Source organism: Fusarium tjaetaba (genome assembly GCF_013396195.1).
Source record: "Fusarium tjaetaba strain NRRL 66243 chromosome Unknown NRRL66243_c0000142, whole genome shotgun sequence".
NCBI classification, from domain to species: domain Eukaryota; kingdom Fungi; phylum Ascomycota; class Sordariomycetes; order Hypocreales; family Nectriaceae; genus Fusarium; species Fusarium tjaetaba.
In genome coordinates this window covers 20,714-36,976 of record NW_023501338.1, presented here as the reverse complement: position 1 = coordinate 36,976, position 16,263 = coordinate 20,714, and the positions used below count along the sequence as shown (strand labels likewise).

At 47.6% G+C, this 16,263-nt stretch overlaps 7 protein-coding genes across 7 annotated transcripts; 1 reads left to right on the top strand and 6 right to left on the bottom strand.

Moving 5' to 3' along the window:
- Positions 1 to 1,484: 1,484 nt before the first annotated feature.
- FTJAE_7203 (acetyltransferase) lies at positions 1,485 to 1,976 on the bottom strand (the record flags this gene model as incomplete). Its single annotated transcript, XM_037353897.1, has 1 exon — positions 1,485 to 1,976. One exon carries the CDS (start codon positions 1,974 to 1,976, stop codon positions 1,485 to 1,487), a length of 492 nt encoding a protein of 163 aa, XP_037205728.1.
- Positions 1,977 to 2,580: 604 nt separating this feature from the next.
- Positions 2,581 to 4,071, bottom strand: FTJAE_7202 (neutral amino acid permease; the record flags this gene model as incomplete). The annotated part of the gene is made up of 2 exons (XM_037353896.1): positions 2,581 to 3,228; positions 3,277 to 4,071. 2 exons carry the CDS (start codon positions 4,069 to 4,071, stop codon positions 2,581 to 2,583), a joined length of 1,443 nt encoding a protein of 480 aa, XP_037205727.1.
- A 1,883-nt stretch (positions 4,072 to 5,954) lies between these two features.
- On the bottom strand, positions 5,955 to 7,156 carry FTJAE_7201 (uncharacterized protein; the record flags this gene model as incomplete). Its single annotated transcript, XM_037353895.1, has 4 exons — positions 5,955 to 6,129; positions 6,185 to 6,539; positions 6,588 to 6,678; positions 6,731 to 7,156. The coding sequence occupies 4 exons, from the start codon at positions 7,154 to 7,156 to the stop codon at positions 5,955 to 5,957; spliced, it is 1,047 nt and encodes a 348-aa protein (XP_037205726.1).
- Positions 7,157 to 7,784: 628 nt separating this feature from the next.
- Positions 7,785 to 8,243, bottom strand: FTJAE_7200 (uncharacterized protein; the record flags this gene model as incomplete). Its single annotated transcript, XM_037353894.1, has 1 exon — positions 7,785 to 8,243. The coding sequence occupies one exon, from the start codon at positions 8,241 to 8,243 to the stop codon at positions 7,785 to 7,787; it is 459 nt and encodes a 152-aa protein (XP_037205725.1).
- Positions 8,244 to 9,350: 1,107 nt separating this feature from the next.
- On the top strand, positions 9,351 to 10,658 carry FTJAE_7199 (uncharacterized protein; the record flags this gene model as incomplete). The annotated part of the gene is made up of 1 exon (XM_037353891.1): positions 9,351 to 10,658. The coding sequence occupies one exon, from the start codon at positions 9,351 to 9,353 to the stop codon at positions 10,656 to 10,658; it is 1,308 nt and encodes a 435-aa protein (XP_037205724.1).
- A 598-nt stretch (positions 10,659 to 11,256) lies between these two features.
- On the bottom strand, positions 11,257 to 13,545 carry FTJAE_7198 (RBTMx2; the record flags this gene model as incomplete). Its single annotated transcript, XM_037353890.1, has 5 exons — positions 11,257 to 12,396; positions 12,444 to 12,511; positions 12,644 to 12,869; positions 12,923 to 13,204; positions 13,258 to 13,545. 5 exons carry the CDS (start codon positions 13,543 to 13,545, stop codon positions 11,257 to 11,259), a joined length of 2,004 nt encoding a protein of 667 aa, XP_037205723.1.
- A 647-nt stretch (positions 13,546 to 14,192) lies between these two features.
- Positions 14,193 to 15,971, bottom strand: FTJAE_7197 (glucan 1 6-alpha-glucosidase; the record flags this gene model as incomplete). The annotated part of the gene is made up of 1 exon (XM_037353889.1): positions 14,193 to 15,971. The coding sequence occupies one exon, from the start codon at positions 15,969 to 15,971 to the stop codon at positions 14,193 to 14,195; it is 1,779 nt and encodes a 592-aa protein (XP_037205722.1).
- Positions 15,972 to 16,263: the final 292 nt, after the last annotated feature.

The following is a 16,263-nucleotide window of genomic DNA, read 5'->3' as shown; positions in this document are numbered from 1 at the left end:
CTAGGTTCTCCCTGCTGGAATAAGCTCACAGCCACAAATCTCAACTGCAAATAACACTTCTAGCCCACAGTTTCGGCGAAGGACTCTTCCTGAATGCGTCATGACCAGTCAATACCAAGGAACGCTGGCCATGTTGCTAATTCTACACCTATATAATCTTCAGAATTTACAAGAATTATGATATTTAATTGAAGAATTCAAACCTTATGGCCCAGTAAGCTCAGGCTTTTGTCAGAATGGTGCTTGGACATGGTAAGGTTTGTCACTGCATACTTCATGTAGTGTACTCTTGGAAAGTCTACTATGTATGGAAACTAGGATAATCGTCTTTCTCAGTCAATCGAACGAAGAGAGGCTGGCGTGGCTCTATCTTCTCGGCAAGGCCGATCGCCTCAAGCTGCGACTTGACTTGTCTTCGCAAAGTCTGAGGGTGAGTTCCCTTACGAGGGCGGCTATAGCTCGTCTCACCCTTCTGCCAAGGCTAATTTGGAAGGCTACGTGTCAGAGTAGTCTCCTGTCACTACCATCCACGATGGCCATTATCCACCCTCTTGTCGCCAGGCATCCGAAGCCAAAAGTGGCGATGAGAACCGGTCCAGCCATGCACCTGTGTCTCCGGTAACCCTAGCTTTGGTTAGCCTGGCCACGTATGATGCTGGTAAGGTGGCCACAGACGCTGGCAATCGCGAAGAGCCGGTTGTGTTCCATCCTTGCCAAGGACTGATTGGCGCTCAGAATCGCGGGTCGGTTGGGTTTTCGAGAGGATACTGATTGTACTACCTTCTTGTCTCCCTTGATCACAGTGTCGCGAGACGATAAATTAGGTTACGATCTGGAGATCGGCGAACCGGCGTAAGGAGAATACTGGTCTGGCAACGGCATGGGCTTTGCTCTTACCACATTGGCGGCATCGATTTTCGGGTACTAAGCATGCTATGGTGGCGGTCTTTTATTAGGACTCCAAGTTGATACCAGCCCGAGATCAGCGGTATGGTCGTTATACTGACAAGGAAGTGATCTGGGTTCTTTTCCGCTCGAAACTGTCATCATCAGAGTCCCTCGCTATCAAGATTTTCCCTTTTCGGACGACGCAGTCTCTGCTATTGGTCATCGGTGTTTAAGGTTATCTGCAACGTGGGCTTCCCATTTGTGTAGGTGATTGAGGAAGGCACGCCCTCCGGACAGTATTCGGAGCGGCTTTTGTGTTGATGTATGCCTTGCTTTATCCCTACTCTAGCCTTCTCAGGCATTTTATTGGGAATTATTTGAGTTCTGTTGTCTGCGTCTATTAATTCCGTTCCCAACAATTTTGGGTGAGATCCTGCGAGGTATATGGCCTTTGGGAACAGGAATACGGAAAACCGGTCATAAAAGTTCAGTAGACTGAATGCATTCAACAAATTCATTGAATGGTACAAACTTCTATCCGCGCGACTGCTCCAAATGATCGCCCTATCACGCTTCGTCTCTTCCCCACCCAGCCCTCATAGCGTTAGCGTCCAGAATTCCCCCGTCAACTCCACGCCCCAATCGTTGTGATTCTGTGTCTCAATCATTTCGAACCCTGCCCTTTTATATAGTCGACGGGCGCCCTCAAGAATACTTTGAGTCCAAAGATCAATGTGCTCATAACCCGCTTCTCTCGCGAAATCGATGCATTTCTGGATCAGGGCCGTTCCTACACCAAGACCTCTTGCGTTTTGATCCACCAATAGCAATCGTAGCTTTGCAGTTTTTGGCTTTTTGTCTTGCACCAACATGATGCAGCCGAGGAATGATCCATCCTTTTCAGCAATCCAACAGCCCTCTAGGTCGGGCTTAAAATTATCGAGGAATTCGGCAGTGATTCTCGAAATGAGAGATTCGAAGCGATAGTTGAAGCCGTATTCTTGGGCGTAGACTGCCCCATGTCTATAGGTTATGTAACCCATGTCACCGGGTTGGTGGCTGCGAATGGTGAAAGGCGGGGAAGACATGTTGCGAGTCATTTGGGGTGAAGATAGAGATGGAGATGGATAATGGTATTATTTTGCGACGCCTTGATTGTCATGATTATTTGAAGGAATTAAGTCATTTATATCTACTTCCTTTTCCTCAGCTTTTTCCTCGGCGGGTAACACAAAATGTCACCCAGAAGGCGCATTTTTAGCTATCGACGTTTAATGTCAATTAAGGGCGCACGCCAAACTCTCCTGTGCTTGTTATCGCTCGCGCCAAGCCGCATATTTCCGCACTTCATATGGCCTGTAACACAACAGCGTTATTCCCGTGTTCTTCCGGGCCTAGAAGGTGCTGGAAGTTGGCGGAATCACGACTGTATCCGGGGTCAATTCAACACACAAAGACTGAGTCTAGGCTGACTTCGCGTTGCTTTGCATCGCCGACACAGCATGGTACAAAAGTCAGTCTAGGAGGAATTACCATTTCCTCCGATCGAACCCATCACGAACAATACCTCCATTGCATCACGGCTAATTCAGACTTTTTCAGGTAGACCGAATGAATTAACGATGAAATTGCCATGCAATTGAGAAAACGCTAATTGAGAAGGTCTATAGTACAAGAAGAGGTAATAACATCCTATGAATTGTCTCCACAAGAGAAGACACCACGAACGCCACCATCAGAGTTAAAGATGTCGAGAAGTTCAGTGATGGATGCCCACAGACCAGCTGCGTTCATGAAAAGTGACATGATGATAAGGAGTGTGTTGACAATTGTCAAAGAGATCTTCTTCCAGTCACGGAAGTATTGACCCTGGTTCATATGGAACCAAAAGACGGCACTGAAACCATAAGTGAACCAAGAGATTGTTGTCGCCGAGGTGATTGAAAGGATCGAGTCAAAGACGGGAATAGCGTTAGACAGAATAAAGACCACGATCCAGAAGCCAGTGACGGAAGCGATCCAGGTTGACCAAGATTTGACAGAGTTGGAGGTAACTTCGTTGAGGTTACCAGTCCATCTCATGACATTAACAAAGATGTACTTGGATCCGATGTGCCCGTAAGCGAGGCCGGTAGCGAAGATGGCAGGGAGGGCGATGCCGAAAGCGGCCTTTGCAAAGGTCGTCGAGGTTGATCCCAAAATGGGAGATGTTGTATATTCCGCCCCGAGGCAGTAGAAGATGACGGCGAAAACGACATACATGGTCATGGAACCGCATTCGAGAACGGTCAAACAGAACTTGAAGTCTTCAAGAGGATTGGTCATCTCAGCAAGGTAGCCCTGTCACCAGTTAGTATAAGATTATGGTCATGTATGTGATGCACTTACAACAAAGCTCAGATTGGCAGCATACGCAAAGACAATCTTCAAGCAAGCATTAAGACCATCTCGGAAAGTGGGGTTTCCAACAATGACAATCTCCCTCTTCCACTCAGACATGTTATCGACGCCTTTGGGACCCTGAACGCCAAGAACAACCATGACGAGGATGCACGCAGCCAAAACGCTCAGAGCATTGGGGATACCAAGGTGTGACACGAACTTGGTAGTGCGAGGAATGCAAAAGACGTAGCAGGCTGCGCAAGAAATGAAGATGAAGACAACAGTGCAAGCTGCGTGGCTACTGATTGTGTTGAGGGCAATGGAAAGGGTGACCATAGCTGAGGCTGCGACGAAGATGACCTGGATCATCATCATGGCCCCGGCAATACTCTCCAGAGTTCTCCCACCGACGAAGCGGGTCATATCGACGATGTTGAGCACCTGAGGGTGTAATCTGTAGTATTGTAACAACTCATAGGCTGTATACCAGGAGATGACACCAATGCCAATGAGGGCGATGATACCGGGAACGAGGCCGAGGGTCTTGAGGGTCGAGGGCAGAGACAGGATACCAAGGCCGATCTGATTGGCGAACAGAATAAAGATGGTATCCCACCGCTTCAGTGTTCGAAAGTTCTTGCCGCCTTGGGAGTAAATGTTGGTGTTGTCAGCAGACTCTTGCACAGTCTGGAAGTCATGGCCGTGACCCTCTTGAGAGCTGATCTCATGCTTGAGGCCATCACTATCGGAGCTGGGATCATGAAACTGTCCAGCAGTTTTGGTGACATTATCTTTCTCCATGTTTGCTGTGTTGATATTGAATGATGACTGTCACCTGGACAATTGACGAGGTATGATGTAGATGAGTGAAAGGCTGGAAGCTGAAGAAGCAAATACTAGTGGAATTCGACCTAGCTTTATACCACTCGCCTCACGATATGTATAAAATAGCGCAGCGATGGTCCGACAGGATAGGGGCTGGGCAAAAGACGCTGAGACGTCATGGCAGCCGTTTCTTGATTGGGGTAAAGAGTCCCTAGTATCGCCGCTGAAATCAAGGCTGCATTAGACTCCATTCCTCGGCGGATATCGCCCCAGGCACGGAAGCCCCATGGGGGTTTATGAAACGTTTCCACATCGGTCTATGAATTCGCTCGTTCGGCCAGACTCGGTCACTTTGAGTGAGACGTTGATGTGATATCCACAGAGGAAGTTGTCCGCGCCAGTCGGATTCTGACCAGAGAGTGCACTGCCCTTCGCTGGACAAGACTTGAGTGATGGAAATTAGACCGAAGTAGTAAAGTCTGTGCTTTTCTTGTCGCTCGGTATCGCCGGGGTTGACGTCAGTGCCGTGTCCTGACGCGTCTAGAATTTGAGCCTCATTTAGCCGCCAACGTTAACACGACGTCGAGATACAATCCATATCTGGTGGACATCCGTAGCCTTTAGGCCATCTTTCGTCTTGTCTTTTACCGTAACTTTCACTATTCTTTTTACAGTGATTATTAAAGAAGACCTGACGAACGCGAGGCAAACTTTGACCAATTCTTGGCATATTATGGGCTCATCATACTATGACTAACGTATCTCCATTCTCGCCTTGGCAAACTCCATCACCAGAGTCAAATCTCCATAATAACCCACATTTCGGGTCCCTGATCCCCTCTAATCACCAGACAAATGTCGACGAATGCAAATGCTTTGCGAAATCAGGTCCCTCGAGTCTGGAGTCGTGAGATTCGAGTTTTCATTAGTGATGAGAACCAGAATTCTCAACAGCCCCCATGGGGAAGGCGGATATTCCCCAGACGTGATTTGAACTGTCATACTTGGCAGTGAATATCACCAAGAGAATTACTGAAAATGCAGCTTTAGATGTTTGTCGGCATACGCACGGTAGATCTACGCCACTATGCCGAGTTATGTCATTCCGCTCACTTTAATTCCTTCTAGAAATTCCACGCATGCTGATAACGGATACTTTCGGCTAGTCTTTCTGGTCACAGCTTGCGCGGCGCTTCAGCTTACCACTCTCCGGCAAAGATCTACACGTCAGACCAATCCGGATAAAGACACGAGTAAGTCACCCCGATGCACTGACATCAATCAGCAGATCGTTGACGGTAACCTTCCTCATTCAACAAGGAATAGGAGAAGGCCTCAATCACTATATGTCCCAGCGATAAGACCAATTATCCTCGTATCAGTTTACTTGGCAAGGGGTAATGAAAACTCGAAATGGATAATGCTCGCGTTGGGGCATATGCACGTCCCGGTTTTAGATCCTGGCTTTAACGTGATCTTATGCGCGATTTATTCTAGAATTCTTCTTTGTTTCATTAGTGCATATTAGCCGCTTGTTTCATGATTGGATTCCTTCGGGTCAACGACGGGATTTCCGGGATATGCGTGTATATCACTGAGGACTATCGAATCTAGACACTAGAAACCGGGAGATCCTTGTGACGAATCATACGTGAAGTGGTCTGCTTATGTAGAACGGCATGAGCTCGTCCAAATATCCGTATTTGAGATGTTGAGGCAGCAATCATCATTCTTCAGAGGTCGCCCGCACGAGCGGAGCGAGAACAGGCCCTCCGCCAGGAGCCCCCGGAGGGATAACCATCTTCAAAGGTCCTTAGATGACTACTACTTGGCCCATAGATTGGTACACCGACCGCGGGCTAGATCTTGATCACAACCTTTCCTACATGCTTGCCAGAGTAGAGATAGTCGAAAGCTGCTGGTGACTCTTCAAATGAGAAAATGCGATCCACGAGCGGAGCAAGGGAAACCTTCTTCTCTTCCAGGAACTTGTTCAGGCTCAAATAGTCATCCTTAGAGCCAGTGGCAATACCCCTAAAACATCAGCAGTCAGCGCGCGTTCACAAGGACCCTCAGGGTAACAACTCACTTGATTCGAGCAGACTTTCCCATCAATGCCATGATAGCGGCAGGCTGCCAATCACCGCCAATACCATCTAAGAAGCCGACCAAGGATACAGTGCCCCCTCGTTGGCGCAAGAAGCTGATATCCTGGGGGATAGACGCTGGGCCGGTGTTGTTGATGACGAAATCGACGCCCCGGCCATCTGTGAGGCGAGTGACTTCTGATGCTTGGTCCTGGATAGTTTTGTAATTGATACCACGGACTTCAGAGCCGAGTTTCTTGATTGCTTCAAGCTTCTCGTCGGACGAAGATGTAATGATTGGTTGGATGCCCGCCGCAACACAGATTAGCAGAGCAAACATGCTGACGCCTCCAGTACCTGTTTCAGTCTTTAGTATCCGAGATCAAGAATTGGCGGGGAACGAACCTTGCAGCAGGGCGCTGCGAGCCTTAGATACCGTAGTCAGGCCATTGAGAGAGTTCCAAGCCGTGATACCAGCGCAGGTGATAGTAGCAGCCTTGATAAACGGGTCAGCAGGAACTCAGACTCTTGAGCTCACTGTGTCCTACCTCTTCCCACGGCAAGTACTTGGGTAGCTGTACCAGATGCTTGTCCTGGTAAATAGCGTATTCACGGAGAACACCAGCGGTGTCTCCTCCAAGGGAACAATGAGACTCGTCTTCGTACCCCGTCATATTATTAAGGTCAAATATAACTGATACGTGATCTCCTGCAGAAAACTCTCTGACTGCCGATCCGATTGCGACAACCTCGGCGGCAGCGTCCGAGCATGGAATGCCTCGCTCTTCTACTTCCATCGGATACCGGCCGTTCAGCATAGCAACATCTCGAAAGTTGAGAGACACAGCATGAATCTTGATTAATACATCGTTAGGTCCGAGCTCCGCAGGTACATTCTCAGTAGACAGTTCAATGGTCCTTGGAAGATCGCCTGTAGTGCGTCTGAAAGATCGGTAGGTTTCTGGCAGCGACATTTTGATTAGCTGTTGGAATTTAGGTAGAAGACGATTTGTAAATTAGATAATATCCAAGACTATATAACTATTAACTGGAACGCTTATTGCTCAATGTTTCTGCGGAGTTTGGCTAACGTTGAATGCTTCGAAACGTAGTGATCTTCAATGGTGATTATAAATACAAGGGTCTCGGGAAGAAAGTAGCCGAGGCCTTGAGGAGATAACGACTAGACTAGCTGGCTTGTGTATACCCCAAAGTATTGGTAATAAACTCTATTGAAACGTTATAGGTCTATCAGTGGGGCCCTACGCCCAAATGTTGAATCCCCAAAGTCCGCATTGTGCGGAGGAATACATCACTGACGGGATTATACCGGAAATTGTTTTTCAGGACTGTTCGTTCGTTGGTTGGTCTTTCGGGACACGGCAGGAATAGACCATGGATTTATAATCACTCTTGACTAGAAACTCAAAGTCTGCGGTAAGTCAACTTGTGTTGGATTGTATTTAGGACTACAGCGATTGGTCTCCTCCGATGGGCCGTTTTGCAGCTCGTCATGGAATTGTTAGTCATCCATTGACAAAGGACTATGAACAGACTAAGTTGATCGTATCACCAGCTCCCACGTCTACATCAGACCGCTCCTTATTTCTCTTCCCACTCCGAAGGGCGACCATCTCGAGCCCAGGCCCTCTCCGCCTCACTCCTCCAAGGAGGCGGCGCAATTCCATTGAACCTCCAAAATTCGCGCTGGGTATCAGTGACGGTGACCTCCCAGTCGTATCCCTTATCAGCGATGTAAGGCTTGATAGTAGCGTTGATGTAATCGCTGAACTGCTTAGGAAAGTCGTCCATATGAACGCCCTCATGACTGTGAACGGCCATGTGCTGAATCACCAGTCGAACAAAAGGCTTCTCATCTCTGGCTTCACCGCCGACGAAGACATGACCTGCGGGAAGGGGGATGAATTGGACGACGACGTAGAAGGCGGGAAGACCGTTTTCGCCAAAGGTGTAGATCTTGGTGATGTCTTGGGCGAGCTTGTCTCGGGTCTCTTGAGAGGCGAAGGTGCCCTCGGTGTGATAGATGTTCCAGAGAGGCATTTTGAACGTTGAATTGCGTTGCAAGAAAGATTGAGGTTGTTTTTGAGTGATGATGGTGAATGAGAAGTGAATGATGAGCCTGTCTGGTAAGTGGAAGAACCTGCGTTTTTATCTTCCACGGATTCGTCTCGCTTGCTTTATGAGACAGTTGTTGAGAGCCTTGGATAAGTCTAGAAGTGGTTTTTCAATCGTTTCTCAACGCATCTCGCCATCTCGACGGGGCCTTCATCTCAACGAACTTCTATCAGTCTCTGTCCCAACTTAATTTCCTGTCCCAACGATTTATGCACCATTCAGTAATCATTCAGAGCTTCGGCTTCAATTCTAGAGCCTGCTGACCCACCTGTCGCGACTTGTACGGCTCCGACCGGCAGAGTTATGTAAGTCCAAGTGGATATCATCATGATTATTAATTATTGCCGACTATCATCAAATCGCGAGTCCGCTCCAATAATACTAGCTCTTCAGTGTTGACATTGTAAAGATAATAAATTATTATTTAATGTCTTTAAAAGCTAGTAATAATAATTATTAAAATTTCAAAATTACTTTCAAGGCATTTCATTTTATATCGTTGTAGCTTGATTAATATAGTTGTAACTAACTCATCGCGTGTATTAAGTGATGTTAGCAGTCTCCGGTGAGCCCGGACTTCGGACAGCGTGTCGGGATGATCTATTTGCGCCGCGGAAAGAATGATAAACTCTTATTTACTGAGCATGATCTCGTGAGCCCTCTAGCTAAACGTATAAAAGAGAGTCGTGAGGAGGTCTTGCGTATTCTTTAAGAAATTCGTTCTGATATACCCTGTACTCTGGCTTTGACGAAGCTTGCGTCTGAAACTCGCTACGCCAGGGAAATCGCTCGGCACGAGCCAAGAGTCACTCTCATCACTTTGGCCCCCAAAAGAGGGTCCCATGCACCCTTGCGATTGGACAACTCCAGCAATTCAGCCTTGGTCTGAGCATTGCGCCTCACGGGGCAGCCGACCGTGCCTCATTTCATTAACTGATAATGAATGAAGGCGTTTATCACTAAACCTCAGTAGATCAAAAGTTTCTCGTTAGCTTCGTCTCTCCTCAATCACTAACACCGATTAATCGCACCATGAACATCCATACACCTCTCCGATCCGGCCCGTTGCTGGGCATCGGCCTGGACCAAGATACGTACGTTCCAGGTGATATCATCACCGGCCATGTCTTTCGACAGTTTCAAACGATAAGTCCCGATGCATCTGTGAGCATTTGCATGTTTGGACGAGGGAGAACGATCGGAGTCATCGGCAACAACTCTCAAGAATATCGAGGCCTTTTCGACCTCTGCTATCGTCCAAAGATCATCTTCCAGGGCCCTGTACATATCGAGTCTTCGAAACACATACATAAATGGCCGTTTACGGTACAGCTTCCGAAATACGTCAATGATTCTACACCTTTGGGTCCCGTGAATCATATGCCACCATCATATATGCTTCGGACAAAGAACATGGCAGCAGTTATTGAGTATGTGATCAAGGCGAAGATCACAATGACTGTCCAAGGCCATGAAGAAGTACTGGAGGCCACATTTCCTTTCAAGGTCACATGTGTCACTCCAGATTCTCCGATTGCAGACTTTCAGCTTAAACGATATTACTACCAGCGTGCAGTTTCGAGTCATCGACTTATTCCTGGGATGAGAGATGTGAAGGCGTCTTGGAAAGACAAGATCAAACAGTCTCTTCATAGTTCGAAGGATCCTACGTTGGCGTTTGACCTATTTGCTGAAGTGCCAAAGGTCGTTCAGATGGATAACCCGACGCCGATACCGTTCAGGCTCTTTGTGGCGCCGAACTGGGAGGAAACTAGCGATGCTATTCGAGATGTAGCACAGGACGTCAAGCTAGTGTCGATGCGGGTCTCTATTGTCACCACTACGACGATTATTTGCCACGCGGGTTTACAAGTCCCAGAAAGCACAGAGATCGACCTCGGACTCAATCAAGCCATCAAGCAGCACGGCGAAGCAATACGGATCCCATTTACAGCAGATTCTCAACCCATCGATATTGGGGAAATAATCAACCTGCGCATCGGTCAGAAGACAGGCTACCCTCAACACTGGACATCTGTACAATCCGAGTTCACGCACTCACTCCAGATATACAACATCCGTGTCTCACATCAATTAAAATGGTCAGTGCAATTCGAAATTGCAGGAGAACGATTCAAGGCGGCGGGCACATCTGATTTGATCATCTTGAAGCCGAGCGATGGTAGGCCGGAACCGCAAGACCTTGTTTTAGAGGCTGGAGATAGGATCCCGCTGCGTCAAGATTCATCGTGGATTAGGCCGCCTGCCGAGGAACAGCTACCGAGCTTTTTAGATGCGCAGATGGATGAGCGAGTTACTGGGGTAGCCCATAGCCAATAAGATTGGTTGGCAGGAGATCAATGGTACTGGCGTGAGCCTTTGGTTAGTTTAGTTAAATATTTACGGGCGCGACTAATCACCACACCTGACTCGAAGAACAATCTTGGTCTTGAGGTAGATTTGAGTCCTGGGAGCAATAACGCAAAGTGTGAATCTCAAGGCTTACTCTGCATTTAATGAAAGTAAACAAATAGCTATAGATACTATAATAATAATGAATTTAAGCAATATTAATCACGCTTCAATGCCTCCACTTTAACCCTTGCCTCTTTCGCAATCTCCTGATCACTCTCAAGACCTTTGATTTCCCTGTTTAGTTGCACTCTCCGCTGACCTGCGGTTTTGTCCTCTTTCGTCATGTCGCTGACTTCCTGCTTTGGAAGGCTGAGAACATATTCAGTCGTCATCTTGCTCAGAGGGCCATTCTTATCCATAACAAAACCTTCCACTATGGTTTGAGTGACATGGCTAATGAATGACTCCAGGAAAATCTGTATTGAATCAGCAAATCTGGTCTTTGTTTATAGCCAGGTCTGGCCCTTACCCCATAATATACTTTGATAACATCATGTATATCTTGCACCATTCTGTCATGGTTTTAAAAGTTCATGTTCCTCCACATTATATCCAAAGTCTGGCCTGAGATAAGATCTTGGGGCTCTTCGCCACCGGCCCCAAGGTAGAAAGCTCTGGCGTATCTCAACATTCGCCAAAATTCTAGTTTAGTCCTGAACTCATTGTTGGTGGTTTGAAGGAGTTCCTTTTGGGTTTCTTGTTCGCAGTACTTGTTCAGTTCTTGTTGGGCTCTTCTCAGTGTCTCACAAAACATTGAATGAAGACGGTCTTTGAGCTCATGATGCAAAATCCTGGTGCCTCCAGAGTCCGGGCAGACAGAACGCAGGATCTCCTCATAGCTTGACTTCAATGCATCTTTGACTCTGTCCAAGTGCTCTTCTGCGATATATCTCCACTTGGATACTTGAGCTCGATAGATGACAGGATAAATATCCGAGTTGACTACACCAGGCGGTTGGGATGCGCCGAACCTGCGAAGTTTGCTGGTAACCGTATCCACAAACTTGTCAAAAGGCTCGACATCCTCATGCTCCTCAAATGCCGGGATCTTTTTCAGCGCCTCTGTGTAATCCTCCAGCTTAGGGACCGGATACAAGATTTGTAGTGCTGATTTCGACTGCCCCTGTTTGTTGTCGATGAAAGTTCCGTATTCTACGCAAACGGGCCGCGGGTCCACGCCCTCGTCCTCAAACCTCCAAAACCCACCGACCCATCTCATGACATTGTCAAACTGGCTGTTGATGTGATTCAGCTCTTGTCTCAGGTCCATGGTCTCTGACTCAAGTAATCCTGGTCGTCTAAGAGCCTTTTCGCACTTGGAGGAGTACTCGCGTACAAAGCGGTTGAGATATTCCTGCTGCTGACTGTAATTGAGCCGAGGGTCACCCATGTCTTTGAGCCTGGCGCGCTTCTCCTTGAGCCTTGAATTTATGTCGTTCTCAAGCTTTGGAAATGCCTTTTCAATTTCGCAAGTAAGAATCTCCCCAAGATGATCTTTGAGTTTCCTGCTTCCTCTCCGTCCACTGTGTATTTGAGACCAAGGCTTGCGGTTGAAGAATTCATCTTCATTGACTCGGGACTCTGATGTCTTATTACAGACGACAAACATGCCATCCATAAAGATCGAGTCTCCGTTGTCAATATCACTTTTTGCTGAAATGACCTGACAAATGTTAGCACCATGCAGCCCGAGTTCGAGAATCGACTGACAGCTCGCTCCGCTTCTTCGCGATCCGCTTTGTCACATTTCGTGAAGACGCCAACCAGTCTACTCTTGTCTAATATATTTTCCTTGCAAATCTGATAAGCCCGTTGATTTCCCAGGTCAGAAGTTGCGGGTATTGTGCATCTAGCTTGCTATGAGTCTATGGGTTGATCTCGGCAATGTCATTTGAGGGTAAGAAACGTACATGATTGTGTCTTTTCCGGTCGCAAGATGTATTCCTTGGCTAGTTCCTGTGTCCCAAGAGGCTCTGGTTCATTGACACCATACTCTGAGGAGATGAGTCCTGGGAGATCCAGAATGTTGAAAGGAGATCTATTAGGCCCTTCAAGTTCAACTCTAACAATGTCTGGGACAAAGTTTTTAGCCCCCACTCCTTGACCTTTTCTGATGCCAATTTTATTCTCAGAGAGCTGAATATTCTGGTCAGCGCTCTATATATCCCAGACGAATGGCAATCACTCACATCCTTAAGCGCAGCCTCGAATACGTCCATGGTCAAGGTATCTCCCTCTAGACGGTACTCATCTGCAGCAGCATTGGCTCGTTGCAAGCCGTTTACATCTCGTGGTGCGCGTTCTAGGGAAATACGAAATCTTTCCCTACTGCCCTGTGAACTAGGGCTTCGGCGCGAAACGACACGAATCGGAAAGCGTGTACCAATCCCAGCCATGACGGGGAATGAAATGTCAGTCAATGTTCTGAGCAGGGACGATTTCCCAGAAGATTGTTCCCCTGCGACAACGAGCTGGGCATTATCAGCTTGAAACTCGCCAAAATGGCATAAGAGTCTAGACATACCTGTGGGATGGCTAGGTACTTGTGGGAGCCACAAGCTTGAAGCCTATCGATGGCATTGAAAAGAATTTGTCGTTTCTCATTATCGAACGGATCATCAACAACCATTCGAGAATCACCAGGCTTAGCTCCGTCAGTAGTTGATGAACTTCGAGGGGTAGCATTAGCCGTTCCTTCGGATGGACTTGCGTCTTGCGAGCCAGAAGAATCAGACGACACCGAACCACTGTCTTGGTGCTGAGTACGGCGCTTATCGTAATCAGTGGTTGTCTCAACCGCGTCAGAAGACATAGTGCTATGGCCCATATTCTGAAATGAGTTTGAAGACGGGTTGTTGTTCAAAGACATCTGGGATTGTTGGAAAGTTTGTTTTGTGAGTAGCCGGGTTTCAGATATTGTGTCTGTCAGCAAAAGATGGGAACGCGACACAGGGAACAATCTCAGGAGTTCGTCTCCTATATACACGCACGACATCAACGCGTGTCATATTTCCTGACCTTCCGGAGCTATTTCGTATAAGGAATGATATCCGTTGGTGCAGGTGGTTTTGTTGTTGGCTCATGGGTATGTTACAGCCCTCTTCAACTAAAACGGGAAGGAAACAAGGGCGTACACGCCTGAGTCTCGCGTTGAGAGGTTTCCTTAGCTGTTGGTCGTTAGTTTGCGTCATTTGTTGCTTCAGAAAGAGGCCGAAATAATGCTGCGGAAATATGAGAGCGGAGAAATGATTAGCCTTTGTGATTTACAATATTCGCATTTCGCATCAACTGAATATTTAGTGCAGTGATGAATTGAAGGAGAGAGCTTCATAGCAGCGAAAACATCCGATTTGCTGGCTACATAAAGATAACCTTGTGTTTAATAAGAACGAACAGACCGCAGTGGCAAACCCTAATAGTAACTTGCAAACCCTCTTTATTCTTTATGTCTTTGCTTAACTAAGTAACCAAGTATACCCGCCCCTCAAACGGCGACAAGACACCAGCCTGCTCTTTTCCAGAATGCGTCGACATAATAGGCACCAACTTGACTTCCTGTCCACTAACACCAATCTCTTCACCCGTCAGAGGACTCAACGTCTTCTCCTCAGTACTAAAGTTCAAAACAACAGCAGCCTTGGAACCATCAACCTGCGACTCCTTAACAAAAGCATAAACATCTGGATCTTCTCGTCTAAGAAGCTTATAATCTCCATAAACCATCAGATCAGAAAACTCTTTTCGGAAATGCAGTGCTTTCTTCCAGAATGAAAGCACGCTGTTTGGATCATTTAGCTGAGATGCGACGTTGATCTCGTGTGATAGAGGATGGGCTTGCATCCATGGTTCCTTGGCGTCTTGGCCTGCTGCTTCGGAGAAACCCCCGTGCTTGGCGTCACTCCAGCAGATGGGGATACGAGCGTGATCTCGGGCCAGGTGTTGAAGAGCATTGAAGGCCTTGTCGATCTCTTGTTCATCGTTTGATCGCTCCTTGACTATATCGAGGAACTGGTAGCTCTCGATGTCGACGTAGTTCTCTAATGCGTAGCTCTCCTTTGGTGCATTGACGGATCCGATTTCTTGTCCTTGGTAGACATATTGCGTACCGCTTAGACAAGACTGCAGCAAAGCAAGGAGCTTGGCACCCGCGACTCGGTATTCTGGGCTATCGTTTGTGAACCGTGATACGGAGCGTGCTTGATCATGGTTCTCCATAAACACAGTCGTCCAAGCATCAGTCCCCTGGATCAGACTCTGCGTTCTACCAAAAGCATCTTTCAGCTGAGGCAGTGTATAATTCTTCGGTGTCGTCTCGTACTTGTGCGTCTTCCCAAAACCAATATCCACGACGTCAAACTGGAATACCATATTGAGCTGCTTCTCCTTCGCGCTAACATATCTCAGGACCTTTTCCAGATCCGGTGTATGAGGAAGTTCTCCAACTGTAATAGCACCATATCGCTCGAGTATCTCATTCATCTCGCCGAGAAACTCGTGCATTCGGGGTCCGTTGCAGTAGAGAAGTCCAGCAGGTTGGTATTTCGCTTTCGGGTCGGTGATCGGCGCGTCGGGAAAGTCTTGGAGCTTGGAGTACATGTTGACGGTGTCGACTCTGAAGCCATCGACGCCTCTGTCAAGCCAAAACTCCATTGACGAAGCATAAATGGCCCGACGCGTTTCTGGGTTCTCCCAATTGAGATCGGGTTGTTCTTTGGCAAAGAGGTGGAGGTAATACTCGCCCGTTGTCTCATCCCACTCCCAAACACTACCGCCACCGAAATTGGAGCGCCAGTTATTTGGGGGTAGACGTTGACCATCTGGGGAGTACTTGGCAGGTCTCCAAATGTACCAATCGCGCTTGGGGCTATCTTTGCTGAGTCTTGACTCTTCAAACCAAGCGTGTTTGTCAGAAGTATGGTTAATCACAAGATCGAGCATAATCTTCATGCCCTTTTCGTGTGTCTTGCGGATCAGCTCCTCCATATCCTGGAGAGTACCGTATGGAGCATAGACATCTTCGTAATTGGAGATATCATAGCCCATGTCGACTTGCGGGCTGTCGTACATGGGACATACCCAGATGACATCAACGCCTAGGCTGGCGATGTAGTCCAGCTTGGATATGATGCCTTGGAGATCACCCATGCCATCGCCGTTGGAGTCGCAGAACGATGCAGGGTAGATTTGGTAGATGATGGCCTGCTTCCACCATTGCTTTGAACGTCTGCTGACAGTCATTGTGAAGATGCAATAAACGAAGAATAATTTACTTGAGAGCCTGCTTCATGCAAAGAAGAGAATGATCCAAGTAGATTTAAATATCGTCTGATGGTAATTCACCCGCTCATCTTCCCCAGATCACAATGGTAATTCCCCCGCAGCACTCGGTCGGACCGACGAGATATTTCCGCGTGCAACCCAAGCCATCCTTGCCTCAAAGTCGACGGAGTCTCCCCTCCAACACCATTGGTTCAACCTCGGACCGACGAGCTGACTGAGCATTGATTGGCTCTTAACCGGACCGACGAGA